This window comes from Aquarana catesbeiana, linkage group LG04 (genome assembly GCF_042186555.1).
Source record: "Aquarana catesbeiana isolate 2022-GZ linkage group LG04, ASM4218655v1, whole genome shotgun sequence".
Classification (NCBI taxonomy): domain Eukaryota; kingdom Metazoa; phylum Chordata; class Amphibia; order Anura; family Ranidae; genus Aquarana; species Aquarana catesbeiana.
This window is the reverse complement of record NC_133327.1, coordinates 628,508,694-628,522,533: the sequence shown is the minus strand read 5'-3', so window position 1 is coordinate 628,522,533 and position 13,840 is coordinate 628,508,694. Positions and strand designations below refer to the sequence as shown.

General features: G+C 41.9%; 1 protein-coding gene across 2 annotated transcripts in view; it reads left to right on the top strand.

Annotated features, from left to right (window-relative positions):
- The window catches only part of MARK1 (microtubule affinity regulating kinase 1), a 229,339-nt gene that overhangs the window by 189,293 nt on the left and 26,206 nt on the right, over nucleotides 1-13,840 (top strand). For both annotated transcript variants that reach the window (XR_012244007.1, XM_073628355.1), the window contains exons 15-17: nucleotides 651-803; nucleotides 5,046-5,300; nucleotides 9,094-9,138. Coding sequence is in view for 1 of the 2 variants with exons in the window: in XM_073628355.1 (XP_073484456.1) it covers nucleotides 651-803; nucleotides 5,046-5,300; nucleotides 9,094-9,138 (453 nt within the window). In the remaining variant the exon portion in view is untranslated. The remainder of the gene's footprint in view (nucleotides 1-650; nucleotides 804-5,045; nucleotides 5,301-9,093; nucleotides 9,139-13,840) is intronic.

The following is a 13,840-nucleotide window of genomic DNA, read 5'->3' as shown; positions in this document are numbered from 1 at the left end:
GGTCTCTGGGAATGGCCTCTATGACCCAGACTTTGAGGCCTTTGGTGGATTTTTGGTGTTCTTTCAGGAAATGGAGAGGGACACTATGTTTGTCACTGCCCTTTTCTATGAAGCGCCTGTGTTCGCCAAAACATTGGCGTAAGGTGCGTATAGTCCTGCCCACATAAAACAGGCCACATGGGCAGGTCAGGCAGTATACCATGTATTCACTAGAGGAATTGTGGAATTCTTTTATTGTATATGTTTTTCCTTTGATGGTGAAGTCTTTTTGCCCGTGGTTCACAAATTTAAAGGTGAGGCATAATTTTTTCCGGCATTGATACATTCCCACTAGTGGAATGAGGGGAATATATGAGATTGAGGTGGATGGGGCATTTTTGATTTTACTAGGTGCTATTTTACTCTTTATGTTTTTTGCTTTGCGGTAGGATACCTTGGGTTGTTGGGTGAGAGAGGGGCCCAGGAATGGGTCTCTGAGCAGGATGCACCAATATTTGGCTATGATGTTCTCCATTTACACAAATCTGGTCAACCTCTCCACCTTTCACTTTTTGTGAATTTGGTCTTGTGTGATTTGACAGCTGAAAGTGTCAAACAAATATTATTTATAGTTGATTCTGTTGAATAATTGGATTTACTGTGTTTTACAGCTTAACGGAAATGTCTGCGGGCAGCACGACTTCCACCAGCTCTGCGGTACCCTCCACACGACCACGCCATCAGAAGTCAATGTCAGCCTCAGGACATCCGATTAAAGTCACTTTGCCTACTATCAAAGATGGTACTGAAGGGTTCCGACCAAGGTATGGACATACACTGTATAGCTCTGATACCCTTTTACTGTGTCTGGTATGAAAATGAATCTGTGACCCAAATTATCCTCATGACTAGGCTCCGTGGGCGGAGTAAGGCGCTTTGGGGGCGTGGCCTGGTTGGAGCCTGGTCTGAGGCTGTCATACACCACCTTACGGGATTTTTAAGAGGTGTGCGACTTCCAGGACTTTTCCCTTTTCCATTAGATCGAAATGGATCTGTTGCAGATAACTTACTGCTTGTCCTTTTGTACAAGGGGTCTAAATGCAAATTAACCACTTCCCTACACACATATAGTCAAATGACGTCCACAGATGGGATCTCCCATCCTGGGTGGAGGTCATATGACAGCCTCGGGTTCCCGGCCGCCTTGGGGGCACGCGCGCGCCCGCCGCGTTGCTCGGGACCCAGGGCGTGTGCCCGGCGGCCGCGATGTCCGCCGGGCACCCGCGATTGCCCATTAACCGGGCCGGACCGTGGATCTCTGTGTGTAAACACAGAGATCCACGTCCTGTCAGCTCAGAGGAGAGCGATCTGTGTTCCCAGAACGGAGAAACACTGATCGGTCTCCTCCCCTTGTGCGTCCCCTCCCCCTACAGTTAGAAGCATTCCCTAGGAAACACATTTAACCCCTCCCCGCCCCATAGTGGTTAACCCCTTCACTGCCTGTCACATTTACACAGTAATCAATGCAATTTTATAGCATTGATCGCTGTATAAATGTGAATGGTCCCAAAAATGTGTCAAAAGTGTCCGATGTGTCCGCCATAATGTCGCAGTCACGAAAAAAAATTGCGATCGCCGCTATTACTTGTAAAAAAAAAATAAATAATTTTTTTAAAAAAATGCCATAAATCTATCCCGTATTTTATAGACGCTATAACTTTTGCACAAACCAATCAATATACGCTTATTGCGATTTTTTTTTTTTTTTTACCAAAAATATGTAGAAGAATACGTATCTGCCGAAACTGAGGAAAAAATGTGTTTGTTTTTTTAAAAATTGGGATATTTATTATAGCAAAAAGTTAAAAATATTGTGTTTTTTTCAAAATTGTCGCTCTTCTTTTGTTTATAGCGCAAAAAATAAAAACCGCAGAGGTGATCAAATACCACCAAAAGAAAGCTCTATCTGTGGGGGAAAAAAGGACGTCAATTTTTTTTTGGTACAACGTCGCACGACCGCGCAATTGTCGTTTAAAGTGCGACAGCGCTGAAAACTAAAAATTGGTCTGGGAAGGAAGGGGGTGAAAATGCCCGGTATTGAACCGGTTAACAGGAATTTGTTTTGTTTTTTTTTTTTGTTTTTTATTTTCCACCTAGCATATAGTGAGGTTTTCTGGCCTGACTGATCTAAATGTAGATGTCTGCAGCTTTCCTTTCCTGTCCCCGAATTGTTTTACAATATGTCAGTGCCAATGAGGATAACTAGATGGGGAGTTCAGTGATTCAAAACACTGAGCAAAACACGCATCTCTGTCTAGCAATTTTAACTAGATATGTGCAATTCATTTCGTTCCGAATTAGTTTTTTAACGAATTTCGACAAATTTGTTAATTTGGAAATATCTGAATTAACAAAAACCTGTTTGATTAATTTTTTACAAATACTTGAAAATTGGAAAATCTGGAATAATAACTAACTAATAATAACTTAACTATTACTAACTATTAAATTATAAGTATTGGAATTTCCTTTCAAATTTGGCTGTTAGTGAACGTAACGAATACAAATCCATTCTAAGTTACGAATTATCCGAAAAAACTAATGCAGTATCTAAACAAATGGAACGTAATAATAATAATAATAATAATAAATCAGAATAATACCATATATACTCGAGTATAAGCTGAGTTTTTCAGCACATTTTTTTGTGCTGAAAACGCCCCCCTCGGCTTATACTCGAGTCAAGCACTTTTCTGCAGCAGAGAATGACATTTTCCGAACCGACTTTGGGGCCCCGTATCTCGGGGCCACTTGGTGCTAGGAACCCCAAATTTGGTGTGCAAACCCAGTGGAACTAGCACTACAACACATCCAGCTGGGGTTCCTAGCACCAAGTGGCCCCGAGATACGGGACCCCAAAGTCAGTTTGGAAAATTTTATTCTCTGCTGCTGAAAAGTGCTTGACATTTTCCGAACCGAGGGTGAGAAATGTGCAGCTACTGTAAGTGGAAAAGAGGGTCAACAATGCCCATTTCCATGCCTCACTGTGCCCATTTGCAGCTATAGGTCCCCCGAACGTCAAACTCTGTAGTTAAGGGTTCCTAGATGCCCCCTAGCTGCAGCCAAAATTTGGGGTCTCTGGAACCAAAGGGTCCCGAAATGACATTGCTGCAGTTGGACACAGTTGACTGACTTTGGGGCCCCGTATCTCGGGGCCATTTGGTGTGCAAACCCAGTGGAACTAGTTCTACAACATATCCAAAGCTGGGGTTCCTAGCACCAAGGGGCCCCAAAGTCAGTTCGGAAAATGTCAAGCACTTTTCTGCAGCAGAAAATAACAAACGGTGTTTTATTATATAGGTGTACAAAAGACAAATCCCTACATGTTTCGCCAAACAATGGCTTCTTCATGGATTAATGTGCGAAGAAGCCATTGTTTGGCGAAACGTGTAGGCACTTGACATGCATCAGTGACCATTTCAAACATTTGGATACTTTGGCCAGTATTACTATCTGTATATTACTTTGCTTATATTGTATTTTATGCACCCTATGTTTGTTTTCTTTTGTATATTTATATAATAAAATAATTTTTAAGTAAAATACTGTAATTTCCCTATACAAGGCGCCGTTATAATCCCTATCCAATTCCCCTTCTTTGTACTTTGTACCAATATAAGGGATGAGGTGTCGGGTCATATAAGGTCACTCAACCCACACCCCTCATATCCTCTGGGGAGGCTGTCCACAAGGTTTAGGAGTGTGTCTATGGGAATGTTCGACCATTCTTCCAGAAGTGCATTTGTGAGGTCAGACACTGATGTTGGATGCGAAGGCCTGTCTCGCAGTCTCCACTCTAATTCATCCCAAAGGTGTTCTAGCAGGTTGAGGTCAGGCCAATAAAGTTCCTCCACCCCATACTCACTCATCCATGTCTTTATGGACCTTGATTTGTGCACTGGTCAAAATCATTTGGTGGAGGGGGGATTATGGTGTCGGGTCGTTTTTCAGGGGTTTGGCCTGGCCCCTTTGTTCCAGTGAAGGGAACTCATAAGGTGTCAGCATACCAAGACATTTTGCAAAATTTTTTTGCTCCCAACTTTGTGGGGGCAGTTTAGGGATGGCCCCAGAAACCTCCAGAACAAAAAATGGTGAGCTGGAGTTCTGCTTTAAAGTGAAAGTAAAGCCTAACGCTAGCTATTCTTAAGAACGTGCCCTCCTCCTACCTTTTTTGCATACCCTATTTTTACCCCGTATATTCTTTTTTTTCCAGTCATTTGATCCTGCAGCTTCAGCTTCCCCATGTAAGGGAGCGTTTGACAACGTCTGAATTTTAGAAGTCGTGATGCCACCTATAGGCTTCTATGGCCAAGCTGTTGTCAGTGCTCCCTCCTCCCCCCTGCAGCAGCCACTCACTGGCACAGGGAAGCTCGAGCTGCAGGATCACATGACCGGACCAACCCAGATTAAATATAGGTAAGTACACAGATCTTCTTTTTTATTCTATTTTTTATTACAGGTAGGATGAGGGGGGAAGGGAATGATATTAGGATTGGTTAGTGTTAGGCTTTTCCACTCTTAAAGCGGACTTCCACCCAAAAGTAGAACTTCCACTTTTAGTACTCGTAACCCCCTGACATGCCACGTTTGGCATGTCATTTTTTTGGAGGGGAAGCGGTAACCTAGTTTTGACAGGTATCCAGCTCCCACTTCCTCTCCTTTTGCCGCGGCGCCGAGTCGAGCGGATGTTCACCTCTCCCCCCTGCAATCTTCTGGGACACGTCACAGGTCCCAGAAGATTGCCCGGCCATTCACAACGTGCAGCACGGCTTGCGCAAGCACAGTGCACACCCGGCTATGGAGCCACAGCCGGACGCCCACACTTGCAATGGCGACGCCGCGGAGAGGAGGGCGGCTGAATCGCTGGACCGTGGGAGAGGTGAGTGTCTTTCTTAAGTCAGCAACTACACTTTTAAATGGATGGAACTCCGCTTTAAGTAAGAGCCGCATACGTTGGTATATCTTTCGCAGAATCAAACTAATGTAAAAAATCTTTCTTTACACAGCACCGCGAACCAGAGAGTTCCGGCCACCTCCCCCTCCGCGCACAGTATTAGTACTGCTACCCCGGACCGGACACGCTTTCCTCGCGGAAGCAGCAGCCGGAGCACCTTCCATGGAGAGCAGCTCAGGGATCGTCGCACTGCTACTTATAACGGACCACCGGCATCCCCAGCCCATGAGACTACCCAATTCTCTCATACCAGGAGAGGCACCTCAACTGGTATTATCAGCAAGATTACCTCCAAATTTGTACGAAGGTAAGTTGCTTATATGTCCTTATGTGTATGAAATGGTATAAGATGAGTTTTTATTCAGAGCTCTCCTGAGCAGTTTCGTAGGGGAATGCATACAAAGGCCTGATTAACGTAACAGTTGTCAGTAGCATGATGAACACTGGTTACTTGTTTATTTGAAGAGACTATTACTTTGTCTATTCGGGCCAAAGTGACAGGTTCTGCTGAAAGGTTACCCCGACCCACTTATACTCGCTGCCTTCAATCTCCACTTTTGAGCTGGGAGACAAACCCTGTGTAAGCTCCGTGTTTGATGATGGAGCTTACACAAGGAGTTCCTCCTCCTTTATATGGTTATGTCTGGGCCTGCTGATTGGTTGTTTAGCCTGAGCACTGCATCCTGGGAGGAAGTCACTCCCATAATCTAAATATATGCAAGGGCTCTGATTTAGCAGCAAGGAAAAGGTGTGTAGAGGGTCAGAGGTGGGGGTGTCACTTTGGGGTTGATTTACTAAAACTGGAGACTGCAAAATCTGGTGAAGTTCTGAATAGAAACCAAGCAGCTTCCAGGTTTTGTTTTTTGTTTTTTTTGTCAAAGCTTATTTAAATAAGCTGAAGTTAGAAGCTGATTGGCTACCATGCACAGCTGCGCCATGTTCGGCGTGCACCAATTTTAGTAAATCTCCCCCTTTTGCCTCGAATAGTAGTGATAAAGTCTCTTTAAGTCAACTAAGTGAACTTGCCTATTATTCAACACAATATTTCTATTATTGAGGATCTCCTCCCACATTTCTCTAATTTTAATCTGTATACCTCTTGAAAGAAAACCACTAACCATCATGTCAATGGTTATAGATCCAATACTGTGTTAAAGCCTTATACCATATATAAAGTAGGTTGCCTCAGTAGTCCATGGACACATCAATGCCGCCACAGATGCCTGGTGACAGGTTCTCTTTAACAAAGATGTTTGTCATGTCTTCATGCTGATTTATGAGAAATTAACATAAATTTGGGCTTTTACCCAACTGAATGGTATGAGTAACCCCTGCTGCTTTAATAAATTGGCTACATAGCCTTGTCACGCAGAATTAAACTGTGGTACTCCATTTCTGGCTTTTATTTAAAATGGAGTGGGGGGGGGGGAGCTCCATTTACCATTTTGTATATTAAAAATCACTAATGCTTCAGGTGTAGCTGTAGGTTTGCAGCCAGTTCTTCCTTGTAATTGTGCACACTGATGACTGCTTCTAAAATGTCACTTGATCGTAAAGCTGATCTAAAAAAAAAAATAAAAGCTCTGCCTAATGATTGTAGGGGTGCATGTATATAAAAATGGACCATGTGTAAGTCAAGTAGTAAGTCAAGTATATACGGATTTTTTTTTTTAGTTTTTAAATGCCATAAGAACATCACCTTCAGCAATCATTTACAGGACATTTAAAAAAAAAAAAAAGCATCAGTTTTATTCTGCAACAAAAAACAGGAAATCACCAGGGAATTTAAATGAGGTGAATGCAGTTAGCCAACAATTGACAGAGTAAATGCAGTCTCAAAATGTATTAAAATTGTCATGCAAACATAAACATGAATCATAGCCAAGCCACTGAAATGATACATACAGTAAAAAAAAAAAGTAATAGAGGGGGTGGTGCTGCGCTAATCCAGCAACAAAGTAATGTTGCTAAAGGTAGCAGTGTAAATAAATACTGAAATCAAAAGAAGCACACCACTAGCATTGACTATATGAAGAAATATTATGTGACATCATTCTGTATAGTAATATCAAAGTGTAAAGTGCAATCCAGATGCATAAATAACATTAACGGGTGTAGTTAATAAAACATAAACTGAAAATATTGTGCAACATAGTGAAAGTGCAAACTTCTGCAAAAAAAAGACTTATTGTGCAAACATTCAGTGTAGGCAATGCGATGCTGTGCGTAGCATACACACATCAAACGCACCGCCGTAACAAAGTGTCTGGTGCAAAATAAATTAAATCAACTCAGTGACAAAAGTTCCAATCGGTCCATACTGTGCAAATGCAGTGTGAATCCAAACAGATAAAGGTATTCCTCCGCAGGGTAAATAAGCGTTCTGTTAGGCAGATAATAGCGTGAAGTGCTTAAACCAGGAAACAGTAGTGACTCCTCTTCGTGAAAAAAAAATCACACACTGATAGGTAGTGGCCCCTTACCTTAAGGTAATGAGGTATTGGCATAAACAGCATAAACAGCAATGCTGGTAATAGCTGCCTCTATTTCTATTCTTGGACCCGCATCCGTTCTCTAGAGACCTTGGTCCCTCAGTAGGTACAGGGGACGTAAATGAAAAGAAGGGGGTACCACATAGTATAGTATTGTTTAACCACGGTAAGTGTTTATTAAAACAGCATGAGGTGCTCACATAAAGCAGAGCAAAAACGACATATCTCCAACGAGCGGCGAGCTCGTAAACATCAGTCAGCAAAGAGTGTCTGTCCGGTCCCTACGCGTGACGTCACACACCACGTGACTTCATCAGGGGAAGTATTGAGCGTCCGACTCTGGAGCTGGGGAGGCAGAGCCTGGGGGCGATTTCCTGTTTTATGTTGCATATATTGGGATGGAGGTGGTTTGCGGGTGACACCAGACCTTTTTTCTTTTTGTTTGTTGTTTTTTTCTGAAGCACCCTTAAAGGTGAGCTCCAAGCAAGTAGAAAAGACAAAAATGAATAAAGCTAGATATTCATTAATAAAAAAAATAAGCCCAATTTGATGTGCTTTAGCCTCTTGCAATCCTCTGTTTAGTAGAGCTTTGTCTGGGAGAGGGAGAAGCAGTCAAGAAGCCAGTGAACTGTGCTGCAGTGCTCATGTGTTAGCAAGGAACATGCCAATAGGAGAAGAGTGACAGAGAAATAAGCTCATCATTATGCTACTTTTCCTTCACTGTCAAGTCACAGTCTGAAGGAGGGAAAAATCCTGTGTTACTAAACAGCAGCAGAGAAAAATCTTAGGACAGGTCTTCTATCCTCTGCAACATGCAAAGGTTTTGTCTCTCTCCCAGCCTGTGATTGGACTTTGAAAGGTGAAGCAACACACATAATGAGCTCATCTCTGTTAAGCTAGCTCCACACTGGTGCAATGCGGTAACCACAGCGATTCCTGTGCGGGTTTCCGCATCGCATCTGAAGCGCAGGCACCCCCAAATCGGTTCACAGAACGCAGTGTGAACTGTGGAATCGGATCTCATGGGTCTGAACACCCAGTGCACTCCGATTCCAGTGCAGACAAAAAAAAAAGGGTCCTGCGCCATTTTGGTGCGAATGCAATGCGATTTCAGCTATCAAACTGTATGGCAAAATTTGCATCACACAGATATTGCATGTGATCTGCACAGCAATGCTGTGCGAATCACATGCAATGTCTGGCATTGCATAAGTGTGAACCCTGCCTCACTCTGCTCTCTCCTCCTGTCAGTTTGCTGAATGATAGCGTGTGAGCACCGCAGCACAACTAATTGGCTCCTTGTGCTGCTTTTTTCTCCCAGTCTCTGCTGTTCAGGGGTTGCAGAAAGCCAAATTCTGGTACTTATACTTGCTTGTGTGTAAAAAAAAAATACATTTAACGATGAATTGATGAATATAGAGCATTTGTTTGTGTATTTTATATCTGTCTGGAGTCAAACTTTAGTTTTACATGATGGAGTGTGAACAGTTACAAGGAATCACTGGCTGCAAGCTGGGAATCTCTCTTATCTGGCTCCTTCAGCATATAATGTGTATTGATTCTTGTCTGTGGCTTGTCATTGAATCTGAACCTTGACTTTGTTTTGAGGGATCCAAGTGAAGGTGAAGCGAGTGGCAGGACAGACCCCTCAAGGTGAGGAGCCGATATATTACCCTCCAGGCTGCTCTTCTGCAGTGTCTTGTCTTGTTTTCCTCTCTTTTCAGTGTGCGCATTTATCGCTGTCACAACATGGCTCCGCTTCTGTTTAACTTCTTATTATTTTCAGCTGTAAAGGTGCAATTCCTGCCAGGTCATAGATCAGGCTTTATAGACACGTTGTGGCTCTTCAGGCAGGGTAGAACTAAAGTATTTTCTTTTTTATCACATGTAAAGGCAAGAATGTTTTTTTTTAAAGCTGAATTCCAGGAATGAAGAAAAAAATGAAAGCACACTATAATTTAAAGGAGAAGTACAGCCAAAGCTCAGGGAGAACTGAGCGATCAGCTGTGTTTGATCACTCAGTTCTCAGCCTTAGAGCCAACGGGGGGGGGGGGGGGAGCAAATGACCAAAATTTGTGTTTAGCTTTAACCACTTAAGGACCAAGCTTATTTCTGACACTCGTTGTTCACAAGTTAAAATCCGTATTTTTTGCTAGAAAATTACTTAGAACCCCCAAACATTATATATATTTTTTGCAGGGACCCTAGAGCAGTGATGGCGAACTATGGCGCCCCAGATGTTTTGGAACTACATCATTTTCCATGATGCACAACTACACTGCAGAGTAAATGAGCATCATGGGAAATGTAGTTACAAAACATCTGGGGAGCTAAGGTTCGCCATCACTGCCCTAGAGAATAAATTGGAGATCGTTGCAATACTTTGTCACACCGTATTTGCGCAGTGGTCTTACAAACGCAATTATTTTTGAAAAAATACATTTTTTAAAATAAAAAAATAAGAAAAACGTAAATTCTTTTCTATAATGTGAAAAATAATGTTACGCCAAGTAAATTGATACCCAACATGTCATGCTTTAAAATTGCGTGGAATGGTGACAAACTTTGTAACTAAAAAATCTTCATAGGCGACGCTTTAAACATTTCTACAGGTTACCAGTTTAGAGTTAGAGGAGGTCTAGGGCTAGAATTATTGCTCTCGTTCTAACAATCGCAGTGATACCTCACATGTGTGGTTTGATCACCATTGATATATGTGGGCACGACTTGTGTATGTGTTCCCTTCTGCTCGGAGGGACGGGGCGCTTTAAATTTTCTTTTTCTTTTTTTTCTTTCTTATTTATTTTACTTTTTATTTTTACACTGTCCCTTTTTTAAAAAAAAAATTGATCACTTTTATTCCTATTACAAGAAATATAAATAACCCTTGTAATAGAAATAAGCAGGACAGGGCCTGGTTAATGTGAGATCTGGGGTCGGAAAGACCTCAGATCTCACATGTACACTTAAAAGCAATAAAAAATAAAAAGTAATATATTTTATTTTGTTTTCTTCAAGAAAAAAAAAATGGGCCCTTTAAGGCCAGGGGGCGGAAGCGACGTTGCTCCGTTCCTCCAAGGGCATAGAGTCGAGTGGAGGCTATCTTGCCCTCACTAGACTTCCTGCCCGACAGGCAATCGGATCGTTACCGGGAGGGGGGCGCACCTCTCCCGCCACCCATAAAAGTGATCTGGCGAATCTGCCACCGGGACCACTTTTATGTTAAAACGGACCGCCCGCTGTTTAAAAATATACTGGAGTTATTATGGCAGCTATTTGTTGCCATAACCCCGGTATTAACGTCAAAGTAGCGACATATAGGCATGGTGGGTGGTCCAGAAGTGGTTAAGGCTCCTTTCACACAGGGCGGATTTCGTTCCAATCCCCACACAGATCCCCTGCTGATCGGAGCAGAGCGGGCGCATGGCACATTTGTGTCCGCTTAGTTTCTATGGGCAGCCAGGAGTAAACAGTCTCTGCCTCTCCATCTGTCCATTTACACTTGACTACACTCCGATCCAACCCACCTAAACAGAACAAGATTGATCCCCTGCTGTTTTTTTTTTTGTTTTTTGTTTTTTCAACGGACCGGATCGGACCCAGAGGTAGGCAGGTGTAAATAGACACAAAAACACAAGTAAAGGTGCAAAAGCTTAGAACCATCAATATCCCAGGTACAACAATCTGATGCTGTAGAGCACACAGTCTGTATTAGTCCATGTAAGTATTTAGTAGTGAATAGGGAGAAAAAAAAGTCCAAAGCACCTAGGACTGCCATCACATAGGAACAGAAACCAGGTTCCAAACAAACTGCAAAAAACAAGGAAAGAGGCGCCTCTAAGTGTAGACTTTTTTTTAAACCGCTGTGCCTTTTACTTATTACTGAAATGTGAGTTGCCGATCTAATTTACTATTAAAAGTTTTTAAAAAAACGTCTACACTTGGAAGCGCCTCTTTCCTTGTTTTTTTATAAATAGACACAAGTCCGTTTCCACCCACCTATCCATAGGGATGCATGGACTGTCCGATCAGGTCTACCTGAAAAACTGAAAGGCAGACCTGATTGGATTGCCTATAAGAAAGGAGCCAGAGTAAAGCCCTTTCAATTTACAATACCAAATACTTTTTGCTTTATGTTCCTCTGAGGGAGCCACAGTTAGAATTAAAGGCATCCTCTGTGTTTTTTGTAGAGTGCGGGATTGCACCTTTGGAAACAAAATTTGTGTTCTATGCATAATACTTCTATTTTTTTTCTATCACAAAACAAATTCCTTCTCAGTCTATTTTGCTATCTATGGTTTTTACGGGACCCGCAATACCTAAACACAACCCCATGTGCAGAAATTGTATTCCAAAATTTTACGTTTGAATGTCAGACTCTGCTAATGAATTAACAAAACAAACCTCACATGTATCCAGTATACTTAACATTATATAAAACGTCCTAAGACTTGATCTGGAGATGTTTTTAGGTGTCACGTCCCGTGTAATTATCGATTTTATTATTACATACTGCAAGTGCCTACAGGTGAGTTTATTTGACTGCCTGTGTTGTAAAACGAAATCTGGTGCTGTGTATTTTGTATGATCGGGACCAGAAGATGTTAGTGTGATGCTTTCACTTATTTTTTATCTTACCTGCTTTATGACATGAATGCTAAATGGCATCTTCTGGTCTGGAAGTGGTTTATTATCTTCGATTTTCTGTCCAGCAATTTACTAATCATACTTTGCTTAAACAGTCGTTTGTGTTGGTGTGCTTTTGTCATGGGAAGTATGTAAACGTTGTTTTTTTTTTTTTTATCTATTTTGTATTTTTTATATCTATTAATTTTAGAGTGCATCCAGAAAGTATTCACAGCACTTCACCTTTTCCATATTTTGTTATGTTGCAGCCTTATTCCAGTGGAGGTAAAGTTCACCTTAAAGCGGAGTTCCACCCAAAAGTGGAACTTCTGCTTATTTGTCTCCTCTTCCCCATCCGGTGCCACAATTGGCACCTTTCGGGGGGGGAGAGGGGACAGGATACCTCTCTTGCGGCCAGTGACATCATCGCGGGGTTGCCTCCTCCCCTCCCTGTCACCAGGCCAGTAAGAGAGAGAGGAGTGGGGCTTCGCACATGCACAGTAGAGTTCCCGGCGTGACGCCATAAGGCTACACTGCAGGGGTACCCTTACCTGCAATGGTGATGGCAGCACCCGACAGCTGATAGAAGCATTAGCTGCGGTGCCGACATCGCTCGACTCCAGGACAGGTAAGTGTCCTAGCGTTAAAAGCCAGCAGCTGCAGTATGTGTAGCTGCTGGCTTTTAATTTTTTTTTTTTGGAGGGGGCGGAATACCACTTTAAAATACATTTGTACTGATAAAAGTGGTATAAATCAACACTTGTGTGGAATAGTGGGCCACTACCACCCCGTGCTACATGCCAACTTGACCAATCATCCACAGAGCTTTAAAAGCTCTTATGCAAAGACATATTTCATGAAAGCCAGGACATCGGCACAGCCTCCATCACAGCCAAAGGGCACGTTCAGACGGGCGCTGAGACCCGTTCTCTGTCTTGAGCCCCTTTTTGCTGTGTCTGCATCCATCTCAAAGCAGGTAGCCCATAAAATTGGATGCTTCTCACTTCAGCTTGTTCAATTGGCAGTAAAACCTGGATGCTGATTGGTTTCTTGTCAAATTTGTTTATTGAAATTTCAACAATTAGCATACATAAGTACATATGGTGGCAGCAAAAGAAAAGATCACATGTATGGTAATAATATTGAGTTGTAGTTCCAACATAAACTAAAAGTAGTTTAACTAAAACAATTTTAGCATGGATCTAACTACTCAAAAGATTACGTCATACATTATATAAGAAAGGATAAAAGATATAAAAAAAAAGGTATTTATTATCAAGAATATAGTTTTTGAATAAAAAATAAATAAAAATAATTTATTATAGAATCTAAAACCTTATACTACATATTGGAACTATGTACAATTGGTATAATGATAACAAGGAAAAAAAAAAGCTCTGCTACCAGAACTATATAAAAAGTAAATTGAAAGAAGAGAGAGAGAATAGTGGGAAAGTAGAAGAGAGGAAGAAGATAAAAGAAAAAATAATCTTAGGTAGGAGAAAAAATAGATAGGGAAGAAAGAAATGAGAGATAGTTGGGGTCCCCGGCGTAGTACATGGTAATAAACACATACCATGAATGCAGAGAATGGAAGTATAAATCGAGATTTGCTGGTTGGTTTCTATGAGCTGCACCAGATTTTGCGCTCTCCAATTTTAATAAATCAACCACAAATCATCCCCCTTATGCCACGGAGAAATAGAAAGGGGGTTGGTGTTTCGCAGTT